Raw genomic sequence first — 24,169 nt, 5'->3', positions numbered from 1 at the left:
GTACTGCTTATCTTGTAAGGGTCACGGGGGAGGGCTCGAGCCAGTCCCAGCCTTAATGTATCATGATATATAATTATATAAATATGTATATACACAGACCGGTGACCCCTGAAATGAATGAAAATACATCACAAAGTGTCTTAGTAAGGTTCTGGGCCACCATGAGCCACCAGAGCAGCTTCATTGCCCCATGACAGATTCTACAAGTCTCTGGACTGGAGGCATAAACATCGCTCTTCTAAAAGATATTCCCATCATTTAGTGTTTTGGTGGTGGTGGTGAGGACTGTCTAACACCTCATTCCAAAAGTAACAATTACAAAGGTTACACATAAACAAATGAAATTACAGCTCCCACAGAGGTTTCCTTCCCATGCACCTCAGAAACACAAGCCGATTTGAGCTCAGTCAGAGGCCCTGGAGGAGGAGGAGGAGGAGGAGGAGGAGAGAGCACTGGAACTTGAGATAATACACAATACCTGACCTGTGCTGGGCTGTATTTCAGTTTCTTTCTTTTTCTTTTGGTAAAAAAACAAACAATATTCTAATTTGGCTAGCAGCTAATAGATGTGAATTGCTATGATGGCTCTAAGGTGTGAAAGTGAGAACCACTTCAGATCTGTGTAGTTTTGTACCACATAACTTGCCGACTTTTTTCGTCCGCCTCCTGCTAAAAGGTCACTTGACCGGATTATAAGTCTACAAAGATGGACTCACACATGCTCGCATACGCATGCATAGACAAGTGAATGCGAACTCAAGATTACAGCTTGCTCACCCAGACCCACGGACGCCAATACATGGATATACACGCACACCTGTGAGCAGACGCTGCGTGCAGAAAGACAGACACAACGATCACACTCACTCACACGCACAGAGGGAAAGTCCCTACTGTTTCGGTGCACCGTGGGTGGGTGGCCACAACCAGTGGCCTTTTGGCTTTGAGTCCGCGGTGGGCTGAGAGTTTGTGTTCCACTCCCTCGACTCGGAGACACAAAGCGAGGCTGTGTTTGAGAAAAGAGAGACGGCGCGATAAGACGAGGAGGAGGAGGGAGGGAATCAGGAAGGTCCACAAAAAATGTGGAGAAAGATGTTGAAACAGTCATTTCTGGAATTTGAGATGGACAAACACAGAAGGGAAGAGGAGCCAGGGAGCGATGAGACAAAGGGATGTGGAGAGATGGAGAAAGACAGATGGCGAGAAGGATGGAGGGAGAGAAACGGAGGGTGTCCATATGGAACTCTGCGCTCAAACTTTTGACAGCTTGTGGGAGGAATGTCTTTGGGGGAGTCTATTTCTGATTGGTGTGTGTGTGTGTTTGAATAGGTGGGTGTTTTGACAGTCTTGTCACATTACATGGTTAATCATAGTATAGCGAAGACAAACTCCCTCTCTGTTTGTATTATTCAATATGGGAGTGTTCCCCTCAGACACTCTATTTTAAGCTGATCTATTGTCTGTGTGCTCCCCATTACACCCATAGTTTGTCTGTAATGTGCTGTTACACCCTAGAGTGTAACGGCTGGAAGTCGATGCTGCCAGCTGGTCTGGCCAGCAACTGCTGATCTGGATTCTGCTCCTAAATCCTTCACTAACGGGATGACTCGCGTTGGGAGCTGTTCTTGGATCAGGAGTAAGGAGAGTAAGCCAGCGGGGTGGAAAGAGGTTGCAGACAAGAATCTGTGTGTGTGTGTGTTAGTAAAATACAGCTGGTCTCAGTCCAGCATTTAAAGGAGGTTTGTGCTGCGTTGATGTATCACTGTGAGCCTGGGTAAGAGGGATGAGCTCGGAAAAACCAACAATTTTGCCTCTGTGTGTGTGTGTGTGTGTGTGTGTGTGTGTGTGTGTGTGTGTGTGTGTGTGTGTGTGTGTGTGTCAGACAGCTCCCAGCTGTACAGGGCAAAGTGCCAGACCCAAAGTCAGCCCCTATTGTCACGGTAACGGTTGGCCTGCCGTCTGCTTAATCAGCATAATTTCCCCGCTGTCTCACTCTCGCTTTCTTTTTTTATTCTCGATCTCTCTTTCTCTCTCTCCCTCTCTCTTTCATCTCACTTCTGCACTCCATCACTTTCTACTTTTAAGTCTCCTTTTTCTCCCTCCACATCGCCCTCCTCCTCTTTTAAATCAGTTTTAATGTCAGCGCAGACTGTTTCTGGACAAGCTGCAGATAGAAAGTTTACACACACTTTTAAACACGCATACAGTGACAGGAATTATGGGCGAGGGCCACACACACGCGCACACACTCCTCCGGCTGTACCACCAGGTTGCTGCCACTGTTATTTCACACATCCTGGCTTTTATTAGAGTTTTCCTCTCACTGTGTTCCACTCGTGTGCTTGTAAAAAGCTTTTATACATGTAAACATGTGGCGTATAATACTCACACCTCGGTAGGTTGTAAACATGCTGATTTAAAAAAAACCTTTACTTTCATCCTCCTTTTGTTTGTATCTCCTCCTCTAATTTGTAGTCTATTTATTCGTGCTTAGTTTCTCTCTCACACTCCCGGGCTGCACAATAACATAATGTCTGCAAAGTGCAATAGTGTTAGCAGTAATAACAGTGTCCCTTGTTTATTATTTAGGCATTTTCATAACTGATAGGATGAGTTTTTAACTAAATGCTTCATTTATCGCTCGGCCAACCAGAAAATGCAATGATAAAACAATTAAATACAAATTAAAAAACATTAATTGAATCTGAAAATGCATCCCACATCTAGAAGAGGCCGTTCCTGTACATGCATGCAAACAACATAAGGTTTGTCCTTGCAATGTTTTATGTTGCGAGACTAGTGTTTAGTTGGATATTAAACATGAAATCCTCTGGCAGCAGGTCTTTTAAATGGTTGTGGTGCCCGTCATGAGGAATCGTCTTCACCACTGACTCTTCTGGAATATCTTGAGTGTCACTGCAGGAAGTCGCTCTTGAATAGACGCACACGTTAAGTCAGCGCAGAGCCCGCTGTTTTCCCAGCGCTATACACGAATGCAGTTTACAGGCATGCACATGGATATACTTGCAGTCAAATGTGCTGGAAATGCAACACAAGGGGTGAAATCTTGAGTGGATGTCGAAGAGGTATAGTGTGTGTCTGTGTACATGTATGTGCATACCGGTGCTGTACCCCCACCGTGGCGTGCAGAGTTTGAGTTTGTTTTCGTTTATGAGTGTGTACAGTAAAACTGAACATTCTTCTGTCGTGACGGGGTGCTTCCCTTTAAACAGCTGTTTGTCGACCTGCTTGTCACCACTCAATCAAGGCTGGAACAGAACACGCTCACACGCTCCCACACATGCTTTCTCCACCAGGCGCAGCTCTACCTGTGGGATTTAAAAACAGGTTCAGCCACATGTCAGTTCAAACACTGTTGCAATGACAAACATGCTGCGTGGCAGTAAAATGCTGAGTACCCAACTTGACTTTTGAGTTGTTCACATTTTGTCGTTTTCATGGGGTAAAGTATTCAACTCATTTTGTGCAGGTGTCAGATTTTATAATGTGCTGGAGAAAATCTGTTTTTTTGCATTCATCCACTACTCAGCTGTAATGAGGCTGAATAAAATAGAGGCTGCATTAAATCCTAAATATGAATTTTCAACTAGAGTCCCTTTTCTTTTACTTTGCAATGCACCATCTGCACATGATTTTATAGATTCCATACTCTTCATTCCATTGCACATGTAAACCACATCTGGCCTCGGGTCTGCTGGACCAGCTCCACCACTCAGGCACGACTGATCAGGAATGCACTGAGTCGACCGCACCCTTTCTCCCCCTTCAACCACTGGACGCAGCCCTCCTGGGCGTGTGCGTCGCAGTGTGTGTGAATGCCCTGCTCACATTACCGGAGTTCATTTGTCTCGTGTGCCACTCCTTTCTCAAACCTTTTGTTCTTTTCATGCCATGGTTTCACCTCATTGCTGCCTTCCTCTTTCCTTTTTCTTTTTTTTCTTGGTCCGTACACATACAGTAGCTTCATATATTTCACAGCCTTTCATGCAGAGCTTTTGATTCTGTTTCACAGATGTGGCTCCCAGACACCCAGCTGTGCTTCCTCATCCTTTGTTTTGACGATGGTGCATGTGTTTAGTGAGTGTGCAGAAAGTGAGCCCAGCGTTTTCTGGTTTGGTGCACAAACTCGTGCAGCCTGACTTATAGCCTAAGTTAATCCTGGAGTCAGCTGGTGCTTTTGGTCAGGGCTGACGGGTCATAGGTCAATACCTGCTTCACTTTTCTCTTTGTCTCGGTGGATAAACTGCATTCACCACACATGACTCTCGGGTACAAACATAATCTACACATTCACATTTTAAGTTCATACGCAGGAGGAGGGGTGTCGGACAATGGTGGTCCTCAGCTCGCTCTTTGCCACACACACACACACACACACACACACACACACACACACACACACACACACACAGGAATAATAGATGTCAGAATAATACAGCACGTGGCCAAAGGAATGAGGGGATTTGTCTTCTAACCAGAGTGAATTGACTGGAGTTGACTCCAGGGGTTTGTACCAGCTTAGTTCCTGTCAAGTAGTCAAAAAGACCCGTGTGTGTGTGTGGGTGTGTGTCCTCGAAGGGGCTGTTCCACCGAGGCAAAATGTAGGCCTTGGAAGTCTTGAATAGTAGCGTCATCCAAATTTAAGATTGATATCTCTGCACACACACACCCAGTGTTGTTTATTGAGCGTATCCTCATAGATAAGAGTTACGTACAGACCCACAGAGGAGGCACATTTTCCGGCTCATTTCATCTTTCAATGAAGACCCAAGGCTACACTGACCAGCAGAGAACACAAGCGTTTGCTCCTCAGAGGAATGCCAGTGAGAGGGCTCCCCCTTGTGGCTGGGGAAAGTAGTTACAAATCAACAAGGCTGTAGAGAATCAGTGTACTTAGACAGCGTTGAACATTATTTAACAGATTCTTCAATATGAAAGACAGTATACTTGCTTATTATGTTCAAGCAAACCACAAAATGTTGAAGTTGAAGCAAACCACAAAAACTCAAATGAAGGACTGTCAGTCGTTCTTTCCACTGCCACCACCAGAGGGCCTTTGCTGGGCACCAGCATGACCCTGCCCTTCTCCACCCCCTGAAGGTCTGAAGCTCTTTGTCATCTAACCTGATCGAGGCACATTTTATACTGTGTGAGTCACTTTGTCCTCATCCTCCTCGTCCATTGTCATATGGGTTAGTCACTCTCATTCTCTGTCAGCTCCTTCTACCCTGATGTCTGATCACGGCCGAGTTACACAGAAGAGTGTGCTCCTCATTTGTATAGATGGTGTGTTCATGCCTCATTCATTGTACTGAGAAGAGTGACACCCAGAAATCACCCCACCCCTCCAACCTCCCATCATACTTAGTGACAGATGAAGTGTATCATGAGGTGAGTCTGTGGACCCTACTGGGGCTCTGATGGCTGAGTGAGACACACACACACACACTTTGTTTGTAAGCTCACATTATTAGGCCGCTTCTGTTTGCTGTCTTTAGCTGTTTTCACTTTAAAGATGGATGCCATTCATAAATCCTGCCTCCTTTACTCTAATGGTTGGGACATGAACCAAACTAAAAACGTTAAAAACAAAGGGAGGAAGTAGAGACGTGTCCTCCAACTCAATATACAGTCTATGGTTTGTACATATACAAATATACAAATAGCTGTATTCCTTACATACACATGCTTTTGTAACTGGTAGAGGCCCTTTTCACTCCTTCAGTGAGGATTCCAACACCTCCTGTAGGCACCTAATATAGAACTTACAGTACACACACACACACACACACACACACAGGGGTGCTGCATACTTCCCTTGACTTGCATGACTTCCCTGGAGGTGTACCCTAATTTAAACCATATTTGATACTCTGACCCTTAAACAGGCCTTGATCTTACTGCTGCTCTTTAAGCAGATTTATATCACATCGATCTGCATGTGGCTGCAGTAAAACCAGTTTTAGTTTAAAAAAAAAAGTCGAGCTGACCCTTACCAACAGGTTTGGTCCAGTTTGCCTGCAGATGCTACAGAGACACATAAACACCAACTCTCATATAACTGTCTCAGTAAATGTGGGGTGGTGTGTGTAGTAATAAAAGCTTTCCTCTGCGGCGGAGCAGAACCCCTGTGTTTAACTGGCTCTGTGGATCCATTACCGCTGAGAGACACACACTGCGAGACTGTACTTACTGGGATCTGGAATTTGGTACAAACACTCCGCCAAGTCTTTTGGTTAAAAAAAAAAAGTAGACTTACAGATGCACTAAATTGTGTTTGTGTCTGCTTGTGTGTCTGTGTTGCTTTATTTGTGCTGCACTTGTTTATCTGCTATAATTTACCTTTTAGCATCTGGTCGCTGTATATTGATCCAACCCTATCTGATGTCTGATTGGGTTACCTGGCAACCAGGTCGTTCGTCTCCTGTCTGTGTCACGCATCTGGTGATTGCATGCAAGTGTGCGTGTGTGTGCGTGCAACAAGAAGAGGAGGGAGCAGGAGGTTGTGTTTAGTCAGCTGAGCAAATTCTCCATCATTTTTGGTAGAAGGACATGTTTTGTTATTGTCAGAAGTGTTATCTGTACTGTGTCATCCAGCGCGTCAAGGCCGTCATCTTTCTGTTTCACTTGTCTCTTTTTGAGACGTGTCATATGGTCATAAATATCTGCCATTTAACTTTGTATTGTCTTTGTGATGCAGGATTGTGTGGATCCAGTTTATCTTCTCAGAACTTTTAATTTCGTCTGATTTGATGTAATTTAACTTAATTGCCCAGTAGTTTAAGTCGAGTCCTTCATTGTCTGGTCTTATTTGTACTTTGCCTTCTGTCTCCTTTCTTATCACATGTGAGAGAAGGAATATCCCAAAGTGACATTTGTGAAATCCATGTTCTGTTCAAACAGAAGTTTGTTTAGGGTCTGTATTGCACGTCTGTGGCTGAAATGATGCCGTGCAGATTAAGTTGTTACTTAAATTACTCTAAGTGTTCTTCTGCTTTATATAAGCTTTGTATTTAATATCATAACTAGGGAAGAAAATTAACAAAAAGTTACATAAAGTGCATGTACCTGTACAAATTTGACGAAGACGTTACACTCCTAAAACAGACATATTCAGTTTATTTTGAAATGGTGTTACAATTCTAAAGTCAAGTATATATGTTAAAATCCTCCATATTAAAATACCCTAAATAGGCCCAATATAAATTGGGGACCAATTGAGAAACAGTCAAAGTTCCACTCAATCTGGGTCCAGAATCTTGATCACCAATGTCATTGTTACCTGAGAAAGTACGAAACCCATTTGATTAGCATGTAGATTGCAGTTGACCATTACCAGTCATTTTCTCCTCTACAAAAGATGTCCTCCACGTCTGTGTGGTTCTTTCAGGTCTATTCCACAGTTTCTTTCACAATGTCTTCCAAGTCCTTATACCTATGATTTTTTCCTTTAAATGGCCTTAATATTCTGGTCTAGTAAAGTTTCGTTATGCACCTTGAAAGATGCTGTATAAATCAAAGTTGCTAATAATAATGACAACCATGATGGTAATAATAATAATTTGAGTCTTTTATACATCATTAGACAACAGATGAAAACTACAGAGCTAGCACTTAAAACCTGTCAAAGACTGATATTCTCCTCTGAGCAGAAGCAGCCGCCGTTAAACATATTGACTATTGTCACTGCTGTCACTTCTCTGTGCGAGCAGCTTTAAGGGAATGAAAAAAGGGGGATTTGGGAAATGGGAGTGAGGTGGGGGTCGTACCAGTTTGCTGAACTCTTATGCTGACCTTTGACTTTTCAATTCCCTTCGAGGGTTATGCTACTAAAACGGCTTTTCTTCAAGAAAAGCAGAAATCCAAAGACCCTGACTGTCCACTCTTATTGACTTTATGCTGTTCACCATGTTGACATGTTGGTTTGTTAATCATCATTTCCCTCATCCCAGCCAGTTAACCTATTGCCCTTTGTTGTTTCAATCGACTTATTTTCATTTCCTAATTCTTTTGGTCCCTTTATGAACGAACTGATCCCTCCACCCCTTCACAGTAGAGTGTTGTGCTGTCTAATTACTAAAGGACTGTGACCTAATGTGTGCAAGCAACAGTCTTAGTAAATATGTATGTGTGTGCGTGCGTGCATGTGTGTATGTGTGTGTCAGTTGTCCCCTTCCGCAAGTGCTGAGATGGTAGATTTCCTCCCTAAAGGGAAAAAGAAAATGAGGTCGGGGACCCGACAGAGTGATGGGGGGGTTTACAGTAAGTCTAGGTTTACACTCAACCAAGCCACAAATCTGGGATCAGCTTGCACCAGTGTGTAATGGATCCACAAAAGGCAACGCTCGACAGGGAGGTGTTCCTTCAAATCGGCGTCTAAACTGAACCCACTTCCTCTTTTTTTTTTTTTCTGCATTCCGGCTAAAGTGGAAACAAGAAGATGAAAAGCGATTGATTAGGGTTATGAGGTTGCTGTAACACGTGTATACAATACACACACACACATGCACACACACACACACCTTGGTGGCCACACACCCTCTGTGGTTACACTTGGGTGGGAAAACTCCACCTCCCTAACACAGTTACAGAGCGCCATAAAGACTTTGTTTTTGCCCCTGGGGGCCTCTGCTGCTTTTTCAATTCTACCTCAACTACATGTTGGGCAGTTAAGTGTGTGTTGTTGTGTATTGTTTTTTTACAGAAGAACGCACACTAATTGCACATTTTTCACAAATGTTTTGAAAACTAAAAACAACTTTAAGTGTGATCGCCTAAAAATTTGACATAAGTCTGTGTTTGCTGTGTATATTCTGAATGGTTCCATGTTCAGCACCGTTTTTGAGATGCTCTAAATGAGTTGTTTAACCAGCTCCTTTTGGCAGAATGTCTGCTGCAGTCAGGCTATGAGCTTGTTCTTAACATGTATTTAAATGTACAGCCTTGTGCTATAAACAGTCTTAAAATATAGTGGTTCTGACCCTGCAGATCTAATGCGTGTTCTCTTATAGTCTGCATTGCTCCTTTCAATGAGAGGGGCGCTGTCTCTTTGTCAGAAAACGGAAGCACCTGATGGACTAGAGATGACAAAGATAACGAGGAGAGTAAACAAGTGCGGAAAGAAAGGTGTGAGGAAGGTAAGAAAGGGAGGGAGAGATGAGTGGTTGCCATGCCGGCAAACGGATGGAGGGGAGGGGCAGAGATCAGGAATCACAGAAAACAGAAGGAGGGAGGGAAGAAGGGACGGGGCGTACTCGTATTTCAGCACCGTGGCTACAAGGGTTGGGTGTAACCTTAACCCTGTACTCACCACACACACACACACACAGCCAACTCCTGTAGTCACACTCTTTAGGACTGACTTGTGAGCGGCATTCAGGGAATCCTCACACGGCGCGTACTATCATTTTTTGTGCGTCACGCTAGGTGTGTGTGAGCCGGCCCTCGTGATTCTTTATAGCACAGGTGATTTGTTTTATCACCTGTGCTGATCAGCTGATTGGAGAGACCGATCCCGACGGCCGTCAACAACTGGAGTTTTTTTTGTTCTTCATTCTCCAATAACGATGAAAAGTTAAGGTTGATACACTCTTCTGGAAACCCCGACACGTGGAGTCATCTTTTGCACAACACACGAGAGGATTTGGAGCTGGAACTGTAGCGGGAGGATCTCACATGTGAGTGTGTTTATGCCAGCGTGTGGGAATCGATCCAGGGACGTTGGATTCTTCTCACCTCCAGGTCTGGTCTGGTCTTGTGGTGACACCGTGCACGTCGGCTGTGTGTGCGCTAACAACTGGATGCAACAGCACACAAGGGCACAAATGATCGTAAACAACAACCGCTGGACTTGCTCTGATTGAAAAGTATCTTGATGTCATTTGGAAACTTCTCTCCACCCCTGTCGTGCACCGGAGGGAAATGTTACAGCCAACAGTGAGCGTGAACATACAGGAGTGTGCGTGCGAATGTGTGCGGCTAAGGGGCGGTGATTTTCCAGATTGCTGGATTGCCTAATTACTCCTTTTGGGTTTGGGAATCCCGCCCAGAGTCTTTAAGCACAGAGGACGAGTAGAAAAGGAAGGAGATGATTTAGCCTTGACTTTTGGCTTGTGACAGAGATATGAATTAAAGGAGAAAGAGATTGGAAGTTAAGACAGCCTGGGTCAGAGTCGTGATGCGGGACAGTGCAAGCAGAGTGAAAGAAAACTGGCTCAACTTCTCCCTGGAATTAATGTAATGCTTAAAATTTGAAGCATTTATGCATGTGTGCAGATCTGGGTTGATGGTGCGTTCAGAAATGTTTGGCAACTTAAGTTGAACATATAACAACCAATCTAAGAATCTGCATCTGAGGATTATGTCCCCTCACTATTAAAGACATTTTTTGGATGGTGCATCCTCCCATCTTGGACTTGCCCTTATCTGAGTGAGGATGAGAGGAGACAGGAGGTCTGCGTCCTTTAAGAAGGACAAACCGGCGGGCCTGTCCCGCGCTCTCAGCTGGCTCAACGTGTCCACCCTCTCCCGCCAGAGCAGACGCATCTTCCACAGCCAGAACGAGCTCCACGCCGTCCACAACGGCAATGCATACTCGCACTCACACACTCACCTTCATGCTGCAGATTTGGACGAGGATGATGATGATGAGGACAGCTGGGTTTACCAGCCTCAACATAAAATAGGTGAGAGGGAAAAGTTGCAGGGAAGCAAAGGAATGAAAACACAAATATTGTTTATCGAGCGTTTTTTTTTTTAATGCTACAGAAAACTCTGTAGGACACACACCAACAAAACCACATGGTGTGTTTGGTTTGGCTGCATCACAACTTCACACAATGCCCTGAGCTCATTTGAATGGATTTTTGTTCTCGCGCTCAGCCAGGAAGCCAGTGAATGACTTTGTTTACGTGCACAAACAACGCAAGAAGTGGGCCACAGTCTTTTTATGGCCCCTTGTTCTCCAGCTCCATGTTTCTGACACTTCCTGGTTGCTTAGGGAGCGTGTGGGAGGTATACGTAGTTAGTGGGACTTTTCTGGGGGGGTCAAATGGCACTTTGTGTGTGTGATAGATAAACAACCATGCGTCCGGCTGGAAACTGTTGATGCCACGGGCTGGTGGCGATGTGAGTGCATGATCTGGTGCCAGGGGGAGGGCGTATTTGAGTGTGTGTGTGGATAGTTCATCACTCGCAGCAAGTGATCATTTTGATGAATTACTTAACTTATATTTCCTGTTAATATTTGGATGCACTCCTGCTTAGAAAAAGGTGAGAATGCTATTTATACTTCTCTTAGTACCTCATGGGTGTAGTGTTTCTAGACGAGGCTCATTACTTATTGATCAGTTAATTAGATGTATGTGTGTGACCGTGTGTGTGTGTGTGTGTGTGTGTGTCAGCAGTGTCAATAAGACGCTCGTAAAAAAATGATTGTAACAGTATCCCTAATCCTTAACTGAGAATGGAAAAAGACACAGATACCCTGACCCATACTGCTGCCATCTCTCAACTGGCCTCAGATCAGTAAGGACTGTGGTTTGTCATCCATAATCTTCTCTATTATTCATGTTAAAAAGTCTCTGTGTTCAAAACAACATCCCACTACATTGTGCAATTGATATTGTGATATGTTTACTCATTTGCATATGTACAGTTACATAGAATTACACTCTGACTGTCTAAACATGTCACTGTTGGGGGGGAATGTGGTGTCACCTGTTTTCGCCCTGATTGATCAGGTTAGTTTTCTCTCCGACACAAAACCAGTTTTAGACCTGTTTAGAAGTGTCTTGTTTTGTTTTTAGGCTTTTAGGCTTGTTTTTAGTAAGTTCCTTACTTTGACAGTAAGTGCAACAATGATCTTACTCACTCCAAAGCTTCCAGTATGCTTTAATAGAATCGCTAGTCAGATTGTAGAATAGCTTTTAAGCCCCCACACGGTTGGACAACACATAAACTCGACCTCAAGTCGGAACAACAACTTGGAAAGTCAGCGAAAATGTTGGTGCACGAGTTACCAAGTTGATGATGTCATCAATTATAAACCAGTTATCGGCTCTAAATAGTAGCTTTTAATGTTAACTTATCGAATGTTACACTTTTTTCACTTTTGTCACTCGCAAACTGCATGTTTATCTCTTACCAGCCTCACATCCCTCTGCCAAGTCTGTTAATCGGTTTGGTCGTCTTTGCGTAATCCTGCTAACAAACAGACAAACCAACAAATGAACCAAAAAGACACAAATGCAAAAATAACCTTGACGGAGGTAATAACTCCAAATACAAAATCTTCACTCTTAGGCTGCTGCTTATTTTATTAAAAACATTTATTTAATAAAGTCAGTTATTCATAATGCAGCTTTTGTTACTCAACAAATCGTATAGTGGCCCTTCAATGCACGTGGAGTAACCTAAGCACAAGCTGCCATTTTGTTGCCTCACAGAAATGCGGAGCTTGTTGCTGTTGTTGTCGTTCACTGCATGTCTCAATCCCCCCCGGGTCACTCTGTCACCTCTGAACCTGCCCCTTCCTAAAACAGCTCGGGGCTGCACATGGCTCGGATGGTTTGAGCTCCTGACATTTTTTCCCCCCAAAGTCAAAGAATAGAAGCTGCAGCCAAGCAGAGATGAAACGCTCACAGAACATCATCGTCATCACACCCAAGGCTTTAGACTTTCACCTCATCACATCCGCTTGTGTCTTTTCCTTCCAGTTGTCACTTGTGCTTTGTAAAAATAATTCCTTGATTGTACTTAGTGGAGGAATTACTCGTGAAAACACACGCTTGATACGTTTTGTTCAAATAAGGTGATGTTACTATCGCATTGCAGTGCTTTAAATCTACAGCTGTAGAATATCTGACTATCTGTACAGAAAGTGTTGTATCTAAGCCATATCTTTCAATGTACTATACTTGATGTTATTCCTCTGTTTGGTCAGTCACACACATTTTGTCTGTTTGCGCTGAACAAACATCCTCAGGGCTGCTCTTCTACAAGGTTGCTACCTTCCTCAAAAAGTATTAAATTGTCTCAAATTGAGATTGGATCAGTCTTAATTTTTTAAGGCACATCACCAGTAAAGGTCACCGTGAAAATCTCTCATCTGAGAGACAGAAGAAGCCTTTCTAGCCGGCACACTAGCTAGTTTATGAACATGGGGAAATGCAAATTTAACGAGATGTGACTTGAGTGGTTAAAGCCAGTGCAGTTAAGTGCTTATGAAGCAGACTGCTCTGTGTGTGTCCAAAGTCTTTCAATCTTGGGACAAAGGGGACCAAGGCATTGGAGTTTATTGGGTTGTATTTTTAGATTTAGTCTTAAATTTTATTTCAAGGTCTTAAAAGTGTTTAACGAAACTTGTTTTATAGCTGTAGACACCCTGACTTTCTGACGGATCTCATTTTGAGTCCTTCATTTCTGATCATTTATTCATCTGATTGGTTTGGATTTTCTCCATTGATTATTTGGTACTTGGAGTCAGGAAGTCAATTCCACTATACTAAAATCTCCACTGAAAGCCGGTGGAGTGTTTTATTGATTGGCTGATATGAGCGAACAGCAAAGCTCAGAGATGGAGAAAAAGAAGTAGATGAAAGAAGAAATGAATTAACGGCAACAGACTGATGCTCTTTCTTACTCTGATGCCACACACACCCTCTGTCTCTGTCATGTGCACAGTCTATATCTTTTTATAGCTAATTCTAGACTAGAGACAGTGTCATAGACAGGTCAGAATAAAACTATTCCATCCCGAACACACACGCACATACAGCTCTGTCCAAATGCACACCACGCAGAGGAAACGTCTCATAACAATACATCTGCAGAAGAAAACCCAAAGTATTTATAACATCTGGATCTTGCTTCCACGTGCCTGCCAGGGCCCATTACAAGATACATGGGCAGCCACGCACTGTGCCTGTGTGCAAATATAGCTCCTAAAATAAGCGCCTGTGGCTCCAAAACCTGCAATTTTGAGATACAGCCTCCAGCTCGACTGGTTGGGTGTTTGCCCCGGTTGCCAAGGTAACGGGCTGTGCAAGTGAGTGTTTCCTGGTGTGGTTCAGTTTGACCTTGCCATTGGGACAACTCTGAACCAATCATGTGTGAGAGAGTGCTTCAGTAGCTGAGTGGAGGACAGGCTCCTATTTGCTGTTCTAGGGAGGTTGAGTAACAATATTCTCATCTGTGAATGAAATCGAATCATTTTTTTGATGTATAGATTATTACTTGATACAATTTCAGGAGATTGTTCAATTTAGATATTTAGATATTAAATTAGGGAGATTGTACTACCTCTGCTGTTTTATCTCAGCCTCTTATATACAGAAATTGAACTCACTCCTGTCTCTCCTCCTGTCTTGCTTTCTTTCTTCGATACACAAACACGGAAAGATCTGATCAATCACCTCAATCAACCCTATTGATCTCCCCTTTGTGGCCTCTGTGTCTGAATCAATCAGTAAGTGGCAGCTCTCGAAGGCCACGTCAAGTACAAATAAGATCCAAGAGTCGCAAGTGGTGAAGTCGGGGCACCGGCCAGACTGCGGAGGCCGTCTCTGTCTTTAGAGGGAATGAGTCTGAATGGCAGATGGGAGTCTGGGCTTTACATGATTATTGCACTGCCTCTTAAATGCTATGTAGGCTACAGCAAATCAGACATGTACTGAACTCTGGACTTGTTCCTGAAATTTTCAGTAAAGGCTGTATGTGAGAACGCAAATGTCCGAGTTCGTTGCTCTGGACATTTTCTGGAACTTTTCCTGCCAGCCAAAGAAACGTCTGTAAAATGTTTAAGGGAGCCCATGAGAGAATACAGACGGGTGTCTATGTGCTGTAAACAAAAACATTAAAACATCGTAATGTCCTACCTCCTGCATGTTTCAGTTGTTGTGAGCGTGTCTGACTCGGACTATCTCCTGCTGTGTTCTTCATGTGAAGGACAAGCTCTGGAAAATGTCCGGACACAGTTTGTCTTTCCCATATGAAGAAGTTCATGTCTGAAAATGTCTTAAGCGAAAGGAACTCAATGACTCAGATTTGTTTAGATCTTTGCTGTTGGCAGGAATGACTGCACTATGTTAACATGTTGTGGGAAGATTGACGGATTTAGTCGATTTTTTTTAATGTGATGTTTTTTTCCTTCGCACATTTAGGGCAACAGCATATTGACCTAAATATTAACCATATACCTTGGCACACTAGGGTTGTGGCGGGCCAGAACCAGAATTGGGTCTCGCATTATAAAACACTGTTAATGGGCCGTTTATGAATTTAGAATGTGCGAAAGGTTCTTTTAGGACGTATTTGTCCGTGTGAGATACTTAGCGAAATTTGAGAGGATTCAGATGAGACTGAACTCTTGTGTAACAGTGTTGTTGGACACATTTCGACACAGACATTCCTCACACACATTAAACAGACTCATCATCATTGCGTAGTGCATGTGTAAATCCAGATTAGTAGATGATAATTCGCTGCAGGGGGGGATAGATGTGGTGTATAAACCAGTGTGGCCTCATTAAAAGACAGACATGGAAATCTGGTGATGTGGCCCACAGCCCAGGTTGTCCACACACACACACACACGCACACTTATTTTACATAGAAATGCTCACAGGAAAGGATAAATATATAAAATGTGCTACTTTATGGATTTAAACTGTTTCTAATCACCTTTCTCTGTCTCTCTCTCTTATGTGACAACAATGCTGATCTTCAGGTAAGTCAAATTTTTTTCTTTCTGCTTCTCTGACCCACGTAACCTAATTTTTATGTCCCTCACCGTTGATCCCAGATCAGACCTACTTCGTGCTGAAAACCCGTCCAAAACGTGCCACGCAATACAGTTCAGTTTTAGCCTGAACTAAATCGCATTATGTCTTTATTTCCCTCTAAAAACGTAATCTCTGACCTGCATCGCCCACCTCTGTATCATGTCTCCTATTACCCTGATATAATCCATGATAGCAAAGACTCAATGATGAAAACCGTGGAGGTAGGAAAAGCAAGTGATTTATATTTGTGGACATGATTTCAGGTTGTGAGGGGATAGAGGTCCGCGGCTTACTGTATGTTGATAGGATGCACTGGTGTTGTCCCAACATGAGCCGCAGTTTATTTCGCAGGTGAGATGTTATAATCTGCCTCAGCACGTACGCAGGAGCTGTGATGTTGTCATGTGAGAGGAAACAAGCTTTTTCATTTAAGCATAATTCTAAATACCTTTTTAGAATAGGAAGAAAAAGTACTGGACCTTTTTAAAGCTTATTTCATCATGTCAAACTGAGATTTATAAAATGTTGTGGAATGATTGTGCAGTCTTCACATGTGAAGGGCAAAACTGGAAAATGTCCGGACTCAATTTTTCCAGATATTTTCTGGTTAATGTCAGAAAACGTAACTGAATTTGTTACTGACGTATTCATGTTTATTACAGCAAGTCCACATCTTATCAGTGTGTGTTGTTTAGTTTTATCTTGCACTGACGTAGAGCTCACTGCACACGTGTTGTGTGTTGTCCTGCACCAAAGACAATAGGGGACGTGCAGTACTGACTCACATTTAAGATATTGTCTTTGTGAAGTTCATGATTTGGCCCTCATGATAGTGTTGAATCTGCAGACAAAGACTGTATTTTTGGAGAATAACAACAGTGACCAGCTGGAAATTCTCTGAATACAGTCTTTATATCCTGCAGTTACAGTTAGACACTGTCATTTAACCAGAGGAGTGCTGCCACGTCTTACAGTGCAGAAGAAATACATCAGACAGCACAGCTTGAACAAAAGAAGGGGAATTTACATAACATCATAATTTCAGAAAACAGAGGCAAGACTCTTCATTTACATGGAAAATATTACAGATATTATGCCAAATATAAATAATAATGAATAGGAATCAGAATAAATATATAGATGTTTGAAATGCTACAAAGACTTTTTCAGTGTTTCAGTAAAAAACGAGAACTCCATGGAAGGAAATTTTGAAAGATTGTGGAGAGCAGAGCAGTGGTTACCAACCTCTTTGGCTTATGACTCCTTAAAGCAAAGGATCATTTGATTGCAGCCTTCATTATTGCGTCTATTGATTTCAACCACCTCAACCAAAGCTTGCAACCCGTCTGGTTTATATTTTGACCCCTTGGATGGGCCCTGACCTCCAGGTTAGGAAACACCCATACATTCGGATTCATTTGGATGGAAGTATCTTTCCTACTTAGCTGTTTTCTGTCGATACTTACTAATTTCATTAGCTTGTACTGACCTCATAATATCATCTCATAATTTGTGCCGCCAACATCCGTCTTAATCCGGTTGGTGCAGAACAGGGATAAAAATCCACCTCTCCCACTTTGTGAGGGCAGTGATTAGGCCGACCTCACACTCAGTGCTCAGGATTTTATGATGAAGGTAAAAGTATAAATGCCATTTTGGGAGTAGCAGAAGCCAATTAAGGTGAAAGTTTGATGGAGTCAGACTTTATTGTCTGGTTAAGTGGGTGCACCCAGGGATTTATGTGCGTTTTTTAATTGCTGATTATTTCCATGGTTGTGTTTTTGTGGCATTCACATTTACTCACCGTTGCAGAGGGGACACACACACACACACACACACACACACACACACACACACACACCAATCAGCCCGTAATTGGTGACATCTGGTAGAGGCAGGCTTGTCATAGCTTGCAAGCAGTTGTGGGATGGGATTAACACACATTTGTACATAAACATACATAACACACACACACACACACACCTTTTACAAACATTTCATATCCAGCCTGGAGTAAGCCTTTATAAAGATTCTGACACCTCACCGCTCCCATTAAAGGGCACTTGTGCTGATTGTGTCTTGATTAGCTTTTGAAGGTTGTTTGATCAGTGCACTTATTTCCTGCCATTTCCTAGTTTGTATTAGAAAAAACACCTGGATTGAAACCTTTTCAACAAAACGGCAACAACATCCTTTTCTATTAAAACTGTTTTCAGACATGAACTCAGAGTTTGTCTTTCACATGTGAGAAATACAGCAGGAGATTGTCCGAGTCAAACATGTTCACAACAGGAAAATGTCCGGGACATCCAGGTGTGGCGTGACCCCTGCGTAGATCATGCAAAAGGCAGGACATTGCGGAAATCCCGTGTTTTTGTTAACAGCACATCGACACTGGCGTCGGCCAATATCATCAAAAGCTCTCTAATCTCGTGTCTTTCCAAGTTGACATCTTCGTCTGTGTCTTCTAGGTGAATGACCCCTCTTTGTGTTTTATTTTATTTTTCCTGCTGTATTCTCTCATGGGCTCACTCTGACATTTTATGGACATTACTAGGGAGCTGGAAAATGTCTGGAGCAACTTACTCTGACATTTTCTTTCTCACATACAAATCCTTTTCAGGAAACTGCCTGGACTTCAGTGCATGTCTAAAAGCAGCTTGTGTTACAGTTTCTTAACCCTTTGCTATTTTTACTGCACTCAGTAAGAATTGCTGCTGTTTTACTAGATATAAGCAGCAGCTTAACACCAAATTGGAAATGTTATTTTGACTCGATAGTGTTTCTGTGTCCCGTCCCTGTGACTCTTTTGGTTGTTCAGACTGGCCAGCCTGGAGGGTTTGGGATGCACCAAGTTTAGCTGTTTCTGATAACAACCTGTTGAATTGTGGGGGATTAAAGCGATTATATTTGATCAGCACACAATAGGCCGGCCTCAAGCCGGGGCCCCCTGCCTCTTTCTGAACTGCTGACTGCCCAGATTCTCTACAATCACAATCATCCACAAGGCTCACGCTCTTCTGGGTGTGTTTGTGTAATTCTGTTTTGATTTTTGCCTGTCCCTAATAAGTGCAAAGGTCTTATTTAAATTGATTTTTGTACTAAATAGGTTTAAAGTTATATGTATGTGTGTAAACGAGACCAGTCAAGGGGTTTGAGAGTGACAGCAGATTTAAGAGTTTTAGTCTGGCTCTCCACCTCTAAACACTGATGGGGCGGAGAGATGGGGGTTTAGCGTTGTAGAGAGATATTCAGAGATGCAGGGGGAGAGAGAGAGAGGGGAGCAGATTGGAGGGGGGGGTCGAAAGGCAGTTTCCTGCAGTGTAGAAGTTGGCTACCTGCCACTCGCGGCATGTGCGCGTGTGTGTGGACGTGTGTACGAGGGAAGACTGCGAGGGAGGGAGATGGCGAGAGAGGCAGCGGGAGAGAGGAGTGTATGTGTCAGGATGTGTGTGTCCATGTGTGAACGCTTTGACCGAGCGGCATAGAGAGGGAGGGAGCGGGGGAGAGGGAAGGAGGGCAAGAAAGAGAGGAAACGGCAAGAAAGAAGATACCTGTGTTTGTTTCCTGTGGATAAATGGGAAAATAAGGAAAGAGACATGTTCTGTCTGAAAGGTAAGTGTGTATGTGAGTGTTTGTGTGTGTGCGTACTGGTGTGTGTGACTTTTCCTCCAGACTTTGTGAGACAAAGAAAAGTTGAACTCCATCTCTTCTCTCTGTGCTGAAAGTAATCTCTGTCACAGCGGCTTCCTCTAATATCCGTCCTCATGTGTTTTCCTTTAGTGAAGGAAAAGCCTCCTTTTTTCGCTCTTTAATCATTTCTTCTTTTGTTCCTTCTGTCTCCGGCTCATTTATGTTCACTGACTTTTATCCCTGCTCTCCTTTTCTTTTTCTCTCTTAAATTTTTAAATCACTCCTCTTTCCAGTTCTTCTCTGGCTTTGGGGGGAAACATCAAGAGGTCCCTGTGTTGAAACCCTCAAATGCAGCTTTGAATTGGCTTTCATCGAAGTGGAGAGTGTATTTTTGCGGAAATGAGTGATGTGTGTGTCGGTGTGTGCCTCGTCCGCAGTAACAGCTGGCGAAGCAGCAGTTGCAGGGCTGCCGTCCTGCAGAGTGGGGCCATGTGTTGGCTATTACTCGACTGACCAGTTAAAAGTGAGATAACGGGAAAACCGGTTTCTCTTTTACTGGCAGCTGCATTTTGCATTTTTGTCTGTTCTGACACTTTTGGTCAGTGCTGTGCTATGTTGTGTCCGCATCTGACTCAAGCTGCCTCTTTGTTTTTTGCTCTTTGTTTTAAACACTGACGTCACTCCACTCTCAGCTTCAGATGAAGAATGGAAACAAAACTGACCAGAAAAACATACCGACATCACTTTTATGCTCATTAATGCACTGATGAAAAAACATAATTTGGTATCTTCACATATCTTGGATCACACTTATAACCTTTGGTTCTTTGCACAGAATGTGGAAGATACTATAAGAAAAGGAAATGTATAATGTATAGAAGTGTAGAGTTTAAATGACAATAACTCGAAGATCTGGAAAAACACTGATTTCAAGTTGAAAACATTTTGTGAGATCTCCGGGTTCCGCCTGCAGGGAAATGAAGAAAGAGATGTTGCCCGGCTGCAGCTTAATAAATCATCCTAATTGCCTTTATCTCAGAAATGAGGAAATCGTTCTTATTGGGACACCAGAGCATTATCTCCGTCTGTCTCTTGTAGATTCATGGCTTCAAGAAGTGAGGCAATATAAACTAAACAACTATGCAACTATGTCTGGCTATGTTCCAGTTTGCCAGCTGTATGCAGTCATTTGTGTTGTCAGTTACACAGTTTCCGTACTGTGGCTCTGCTCGGACTTGGAGGAATATGGAGGGAAACAGATGTGGGAATTGTGTCGGAGAGGAAATTCAGAGTTGTTAGATTAAGTCATCTACCATTCCAACACACGGTCGCCAGGTTTGACATTTTAACGCTCTGTCCTTTTGATTCCAAACATCTAACTGTATAGCAGCATTTTACTTGATGTGGACAAGTGTAAAAAGTTGCCATACTCCGATTTGCACAACATTTTTGACTCGGCATCAAGAGACGCAGCAAACTGACCCAAATACCGTGCATTACATTAAAAACTATGATCCCACCAGTAGATTACTCCATATTGGTTGCCAGTAACAGTAACTGCTTATGTTATGATTCAAACCCCCTTTCGCTTGCGGTTGCCAAAACTCTTAAGGCAGATGTGACACATTTTCAGTCCGTGTTCCTTCGCATCCAGCCGCGGCCAGAGCTGGATTCTCATCTGCTTTCACCACCCCCCCACACCCAACCCAGAGTAAAGCCTTGCATTTTAATATAAGCCTTTTTTGCGAGTCAGCCAGATCACTTGGTGCGGCTTTTGGTATGTTACATAAGTTATTTCTGCACTTGAGCCCCTCTCCCTCCCAGGCAGCAGACATAGGAAGGGAATGAGTATAGGGATTAGTTGGAGTGGGTTTTGGAAACATCATTCTCTGTCAAATTGGAGGTTTCCTGCAGTGGCACATAGATGCAACATTTTCTGTCCATGTCAAGTGACTGTAAGCCCTGTCAGACTCCAACACTGCTGAGGATTCGTTCGACCGAGTTGTTGTTAGGTCACTTAAGGACAACTCGGACCATGTCTAGTCTGTAAAAACATGTCTTTGGTTGAGTGGAACCAATGTTCCCACTTTGATTGCAGTTCACTCGGATGTGTGAGCATTATAGTGGCTTCAGATGCTTTGGTTGTGGTGGAAGCGCAGATGTGTAAATCCAGCTCTGATGAAGAAGTTCAGTTTGAGTCGGTTGAGTCTAATTCAGTCAGGGCGTATTCTAAAGCATATAAACGATTTTATTTTATTCATTTGTTTGTGATGGAAAAACTGTGTCCTTTAGTTCGTGATATAATTAACATAGTTGAGCTGAAACAATTATGCTGCTTTCAGACTGGACATTTTTATGAAGGTTTCCAGATAGTCAGTTGCTTTTTAAAGACAATGGGATTCGAGAGCTTTTGGTGATCAGAGCAGACATTGGTGTTGATGTGCTGGAAACAAAAACATGTCCTTCCTTCCTTCATGCTCTACCGCCATTCCTCGCCTGAGTGTTCTGGAAATGTTTCTGTTGTTTGGAACAACTCCAGAAATTGTCCGGAACCAATTATTCAGGCATTTTTCGGAGTTCATGTCTAGAAACCGCTCTGGTTGATCATCATAAAACTTTTTTGATTGATTAATTGACATTCACTTTCAATTTTATGACACTTTGTATTACTTAATATGAATTGGTTTATCAAGGAATAGTCTAAACGTAATTAAGAATTTTAAATATTTTTGCTGCAGCCCTGGAACAAAGTTAGGTAGTATTTTAACTATATGGAAATATATTTTCAAGTCAGTTTATCTAATCCTCTCAAAACCTTTAACATCAGCATGATACTATGCAACATAATATGACTTTCTTAATATCTCTGCCATGAGCATGTAACCCAGGCAAAATAACTCTCTCTTATTCCAGCCTGATGTGATGGCAGGTATTTGTGTTCTGGATCTTGTTTTAAAGGATCTATTTTTTATTTGAAAGACAGAGTGAACATGTTTACAAGCATCTGTCTCTGTGTGTGTGTGTGATTTCCACAAACTCCTGGGAAGGCAGCAGGAGCCCGGGGTGTTTTTTTTCCTCTCGGGCAGCCGTGTTATGGGGCAGTGACCCATATAGCCTTATGTCTAAACCTATATTTAACTTCAACTCCGTCAAGGCATTTCACTTTGAATTCTTACCGCCCAAACCTAGACATCAGATCCCACAGGACTTTGTAAAGTGTAGCACAACCATGAACAAAAAGGGATGAGTGGTTATTATAACAGTTTTAAATCAAGATCATTTATTGCTATTATTGAAGCAGCAAAATCTGATTAAACCCCCATAAGTCAAATCAAAATCACAGATGCATTTAATTTCCAGAGCTAAAGTACAGCCTGTTCAAGTCCTCCCTCGTTAATCTATTTAAACGTGTAAGATGATGGTCCTTCAATAAGCAGTGCACCTGTGCTGTGTGTCTGGAGAGGCCGTGACCTCTTGACCTGTGGCTGACCCACTACCTGCCCTCTGGCCTTGTGGGTAGCGGTGTTGATGGATGTTCTCACACCCGTTGTGGCAGGCTGCTTATCTCCAGAGGAGCGACAAGGACAGAAGAATGGTGTGGAAATGCAGACAGAATCTGTAGCTCGCTTCTAAAACCACTTTAACTTGGAATTTAATTCGACAACATCAAACTTTATTCAATGTGAAATACCACAGCATGGCTGGATGTTAAAGCTTTGCAAAGAAGGCCACTTTTTACTGTAGTGATTAGTGTCATATTTGTATGTCTATATCATAAACTGTATATAAAGATGGACGACACATCTCCACTTCCTCCCACTCTCCAGTAATGATTTTGAGCCAGAGTCTGCACAGTAGTTATCAGGGGATGGAGCCGGGGTAGCGAGGTTGCGCCAAAACACGCACTCGACCAACTGCGAGTCTGTCTCAGCTGTCAATCATGATGTTTTTCTCCGATTGCTTCAAATAACTCATTTTAACCAAACTCACCAGAGAAAATTGCATTTGGATGTACATATATCAGTGTGATAAGAACTACTTAAAATGACAGAAACCATCTTTGAGGAAAGTTAATTCAATGTGCACTTCAACTTTTTAGTTTGGCTCATGTCCCATCTGCTAACATGGAGGAGGCAGGTTGACCTATACAGCCGCCAGCCACAAGGTAATGTCTATTGTTGCGTTAGTCAACTATACAGACTTATAAATTAGACTTTGAGAGGGAACCCTGGGTGAGAAGTTGACCTCTGTAAACTTGTCTGACTCTTTATAGGTAAACATGTGGTGAACTTCTAGTCACCTGTGAGTGGACCCTGTCAGGACTCCAGTGAAACTGTTGTCCTCTGAGAAGAGCTTCGAAAACAGTGGCTGATTTGGAAAGTGTAGAAAGATGCCTCAAAGTAACAAATGGGGTCTCACTGTAGTTTTATCAGAAGGCAAAGTTTCTTCGTAGGAGAGTTTTAAGCCACAATGTTTCCGGGGACAAAGCTGGGAAAGTTTTGTTGTGCGAAGACAATGGCCGACTCCCTGTGGATCAGTAGATGACTTCCCGAGGCAGAGGACTAACCCAGCATGCAGGTGCTCCTCACACTCCATTCAGACCTACGCATAACTATGGTTACCATTGTCCCTCTCCCAAAGTCTTCCGCTTCAGCTTCCCCCCTCCTCACAATCCCAGACACACGTGCACACACCCATACACAGTGGAGTCTGAGAGTATACGTTCACGCATG

At 43.0% G+C, this 24,169-nt stretch overlaps 1 protein-coding gene across 10 annotated transcripts in view; it reads left to right on the top strand.

The window, feature by feature from the left end:
* nhsl1b (NHS-like 1b) overlaps nt 1-24,169 on the top strand; it is a 96,743-nt gene that overhangs the window by 30,933 nt on the left and 41,641 nt on the right. The window contains exon 1 of one of the 10 annotated variants that reach the window (XM_034580517.1): nt 9,309-10,706. The exons of 7 other annotated variants lie outside the window; for them this stretch is intronic. In XM_034580517.1, the coding sequence (XP_034436408.1) occupies nt 10,457-10,706 (250 nt within the window). In that variant the 5' untranslated portion in view covers nt 9,309-10,456. Of the gene's footprint in view, nt 1-9,308; nt 10,707-11,255; nt 11,293-19,086; nt 19,419-24,169 lie in introns of those variants that run through there. 2 more of the 10 variants (XM_034580525.1, XM_034580526.1) reach the window with 2 other exon arrangements.

Source organism: Hippoglossus hippoglossus, chromosome 24 (genome assembly GCF_009819705.1).
Source record: "Hippoglossus hippoglossus isolate fHipHip1 chromosome 24, fHipHip1.pri, whole genome shotgun sequence".
In the NCBI taxonomy this organism is placed as follows: Eukaryota; Metazoa; Chordata; class Actinopteri; order Pleuronectiformes; family Pleuronectidae; genus Hippoglossus; species Hippoglossus hippoglossus.
The sequence above is the reverse complement of the archived record's forward strand: the minus strand, read 5'-3'. Positions and strand labels throughout refer to the sequence as shown.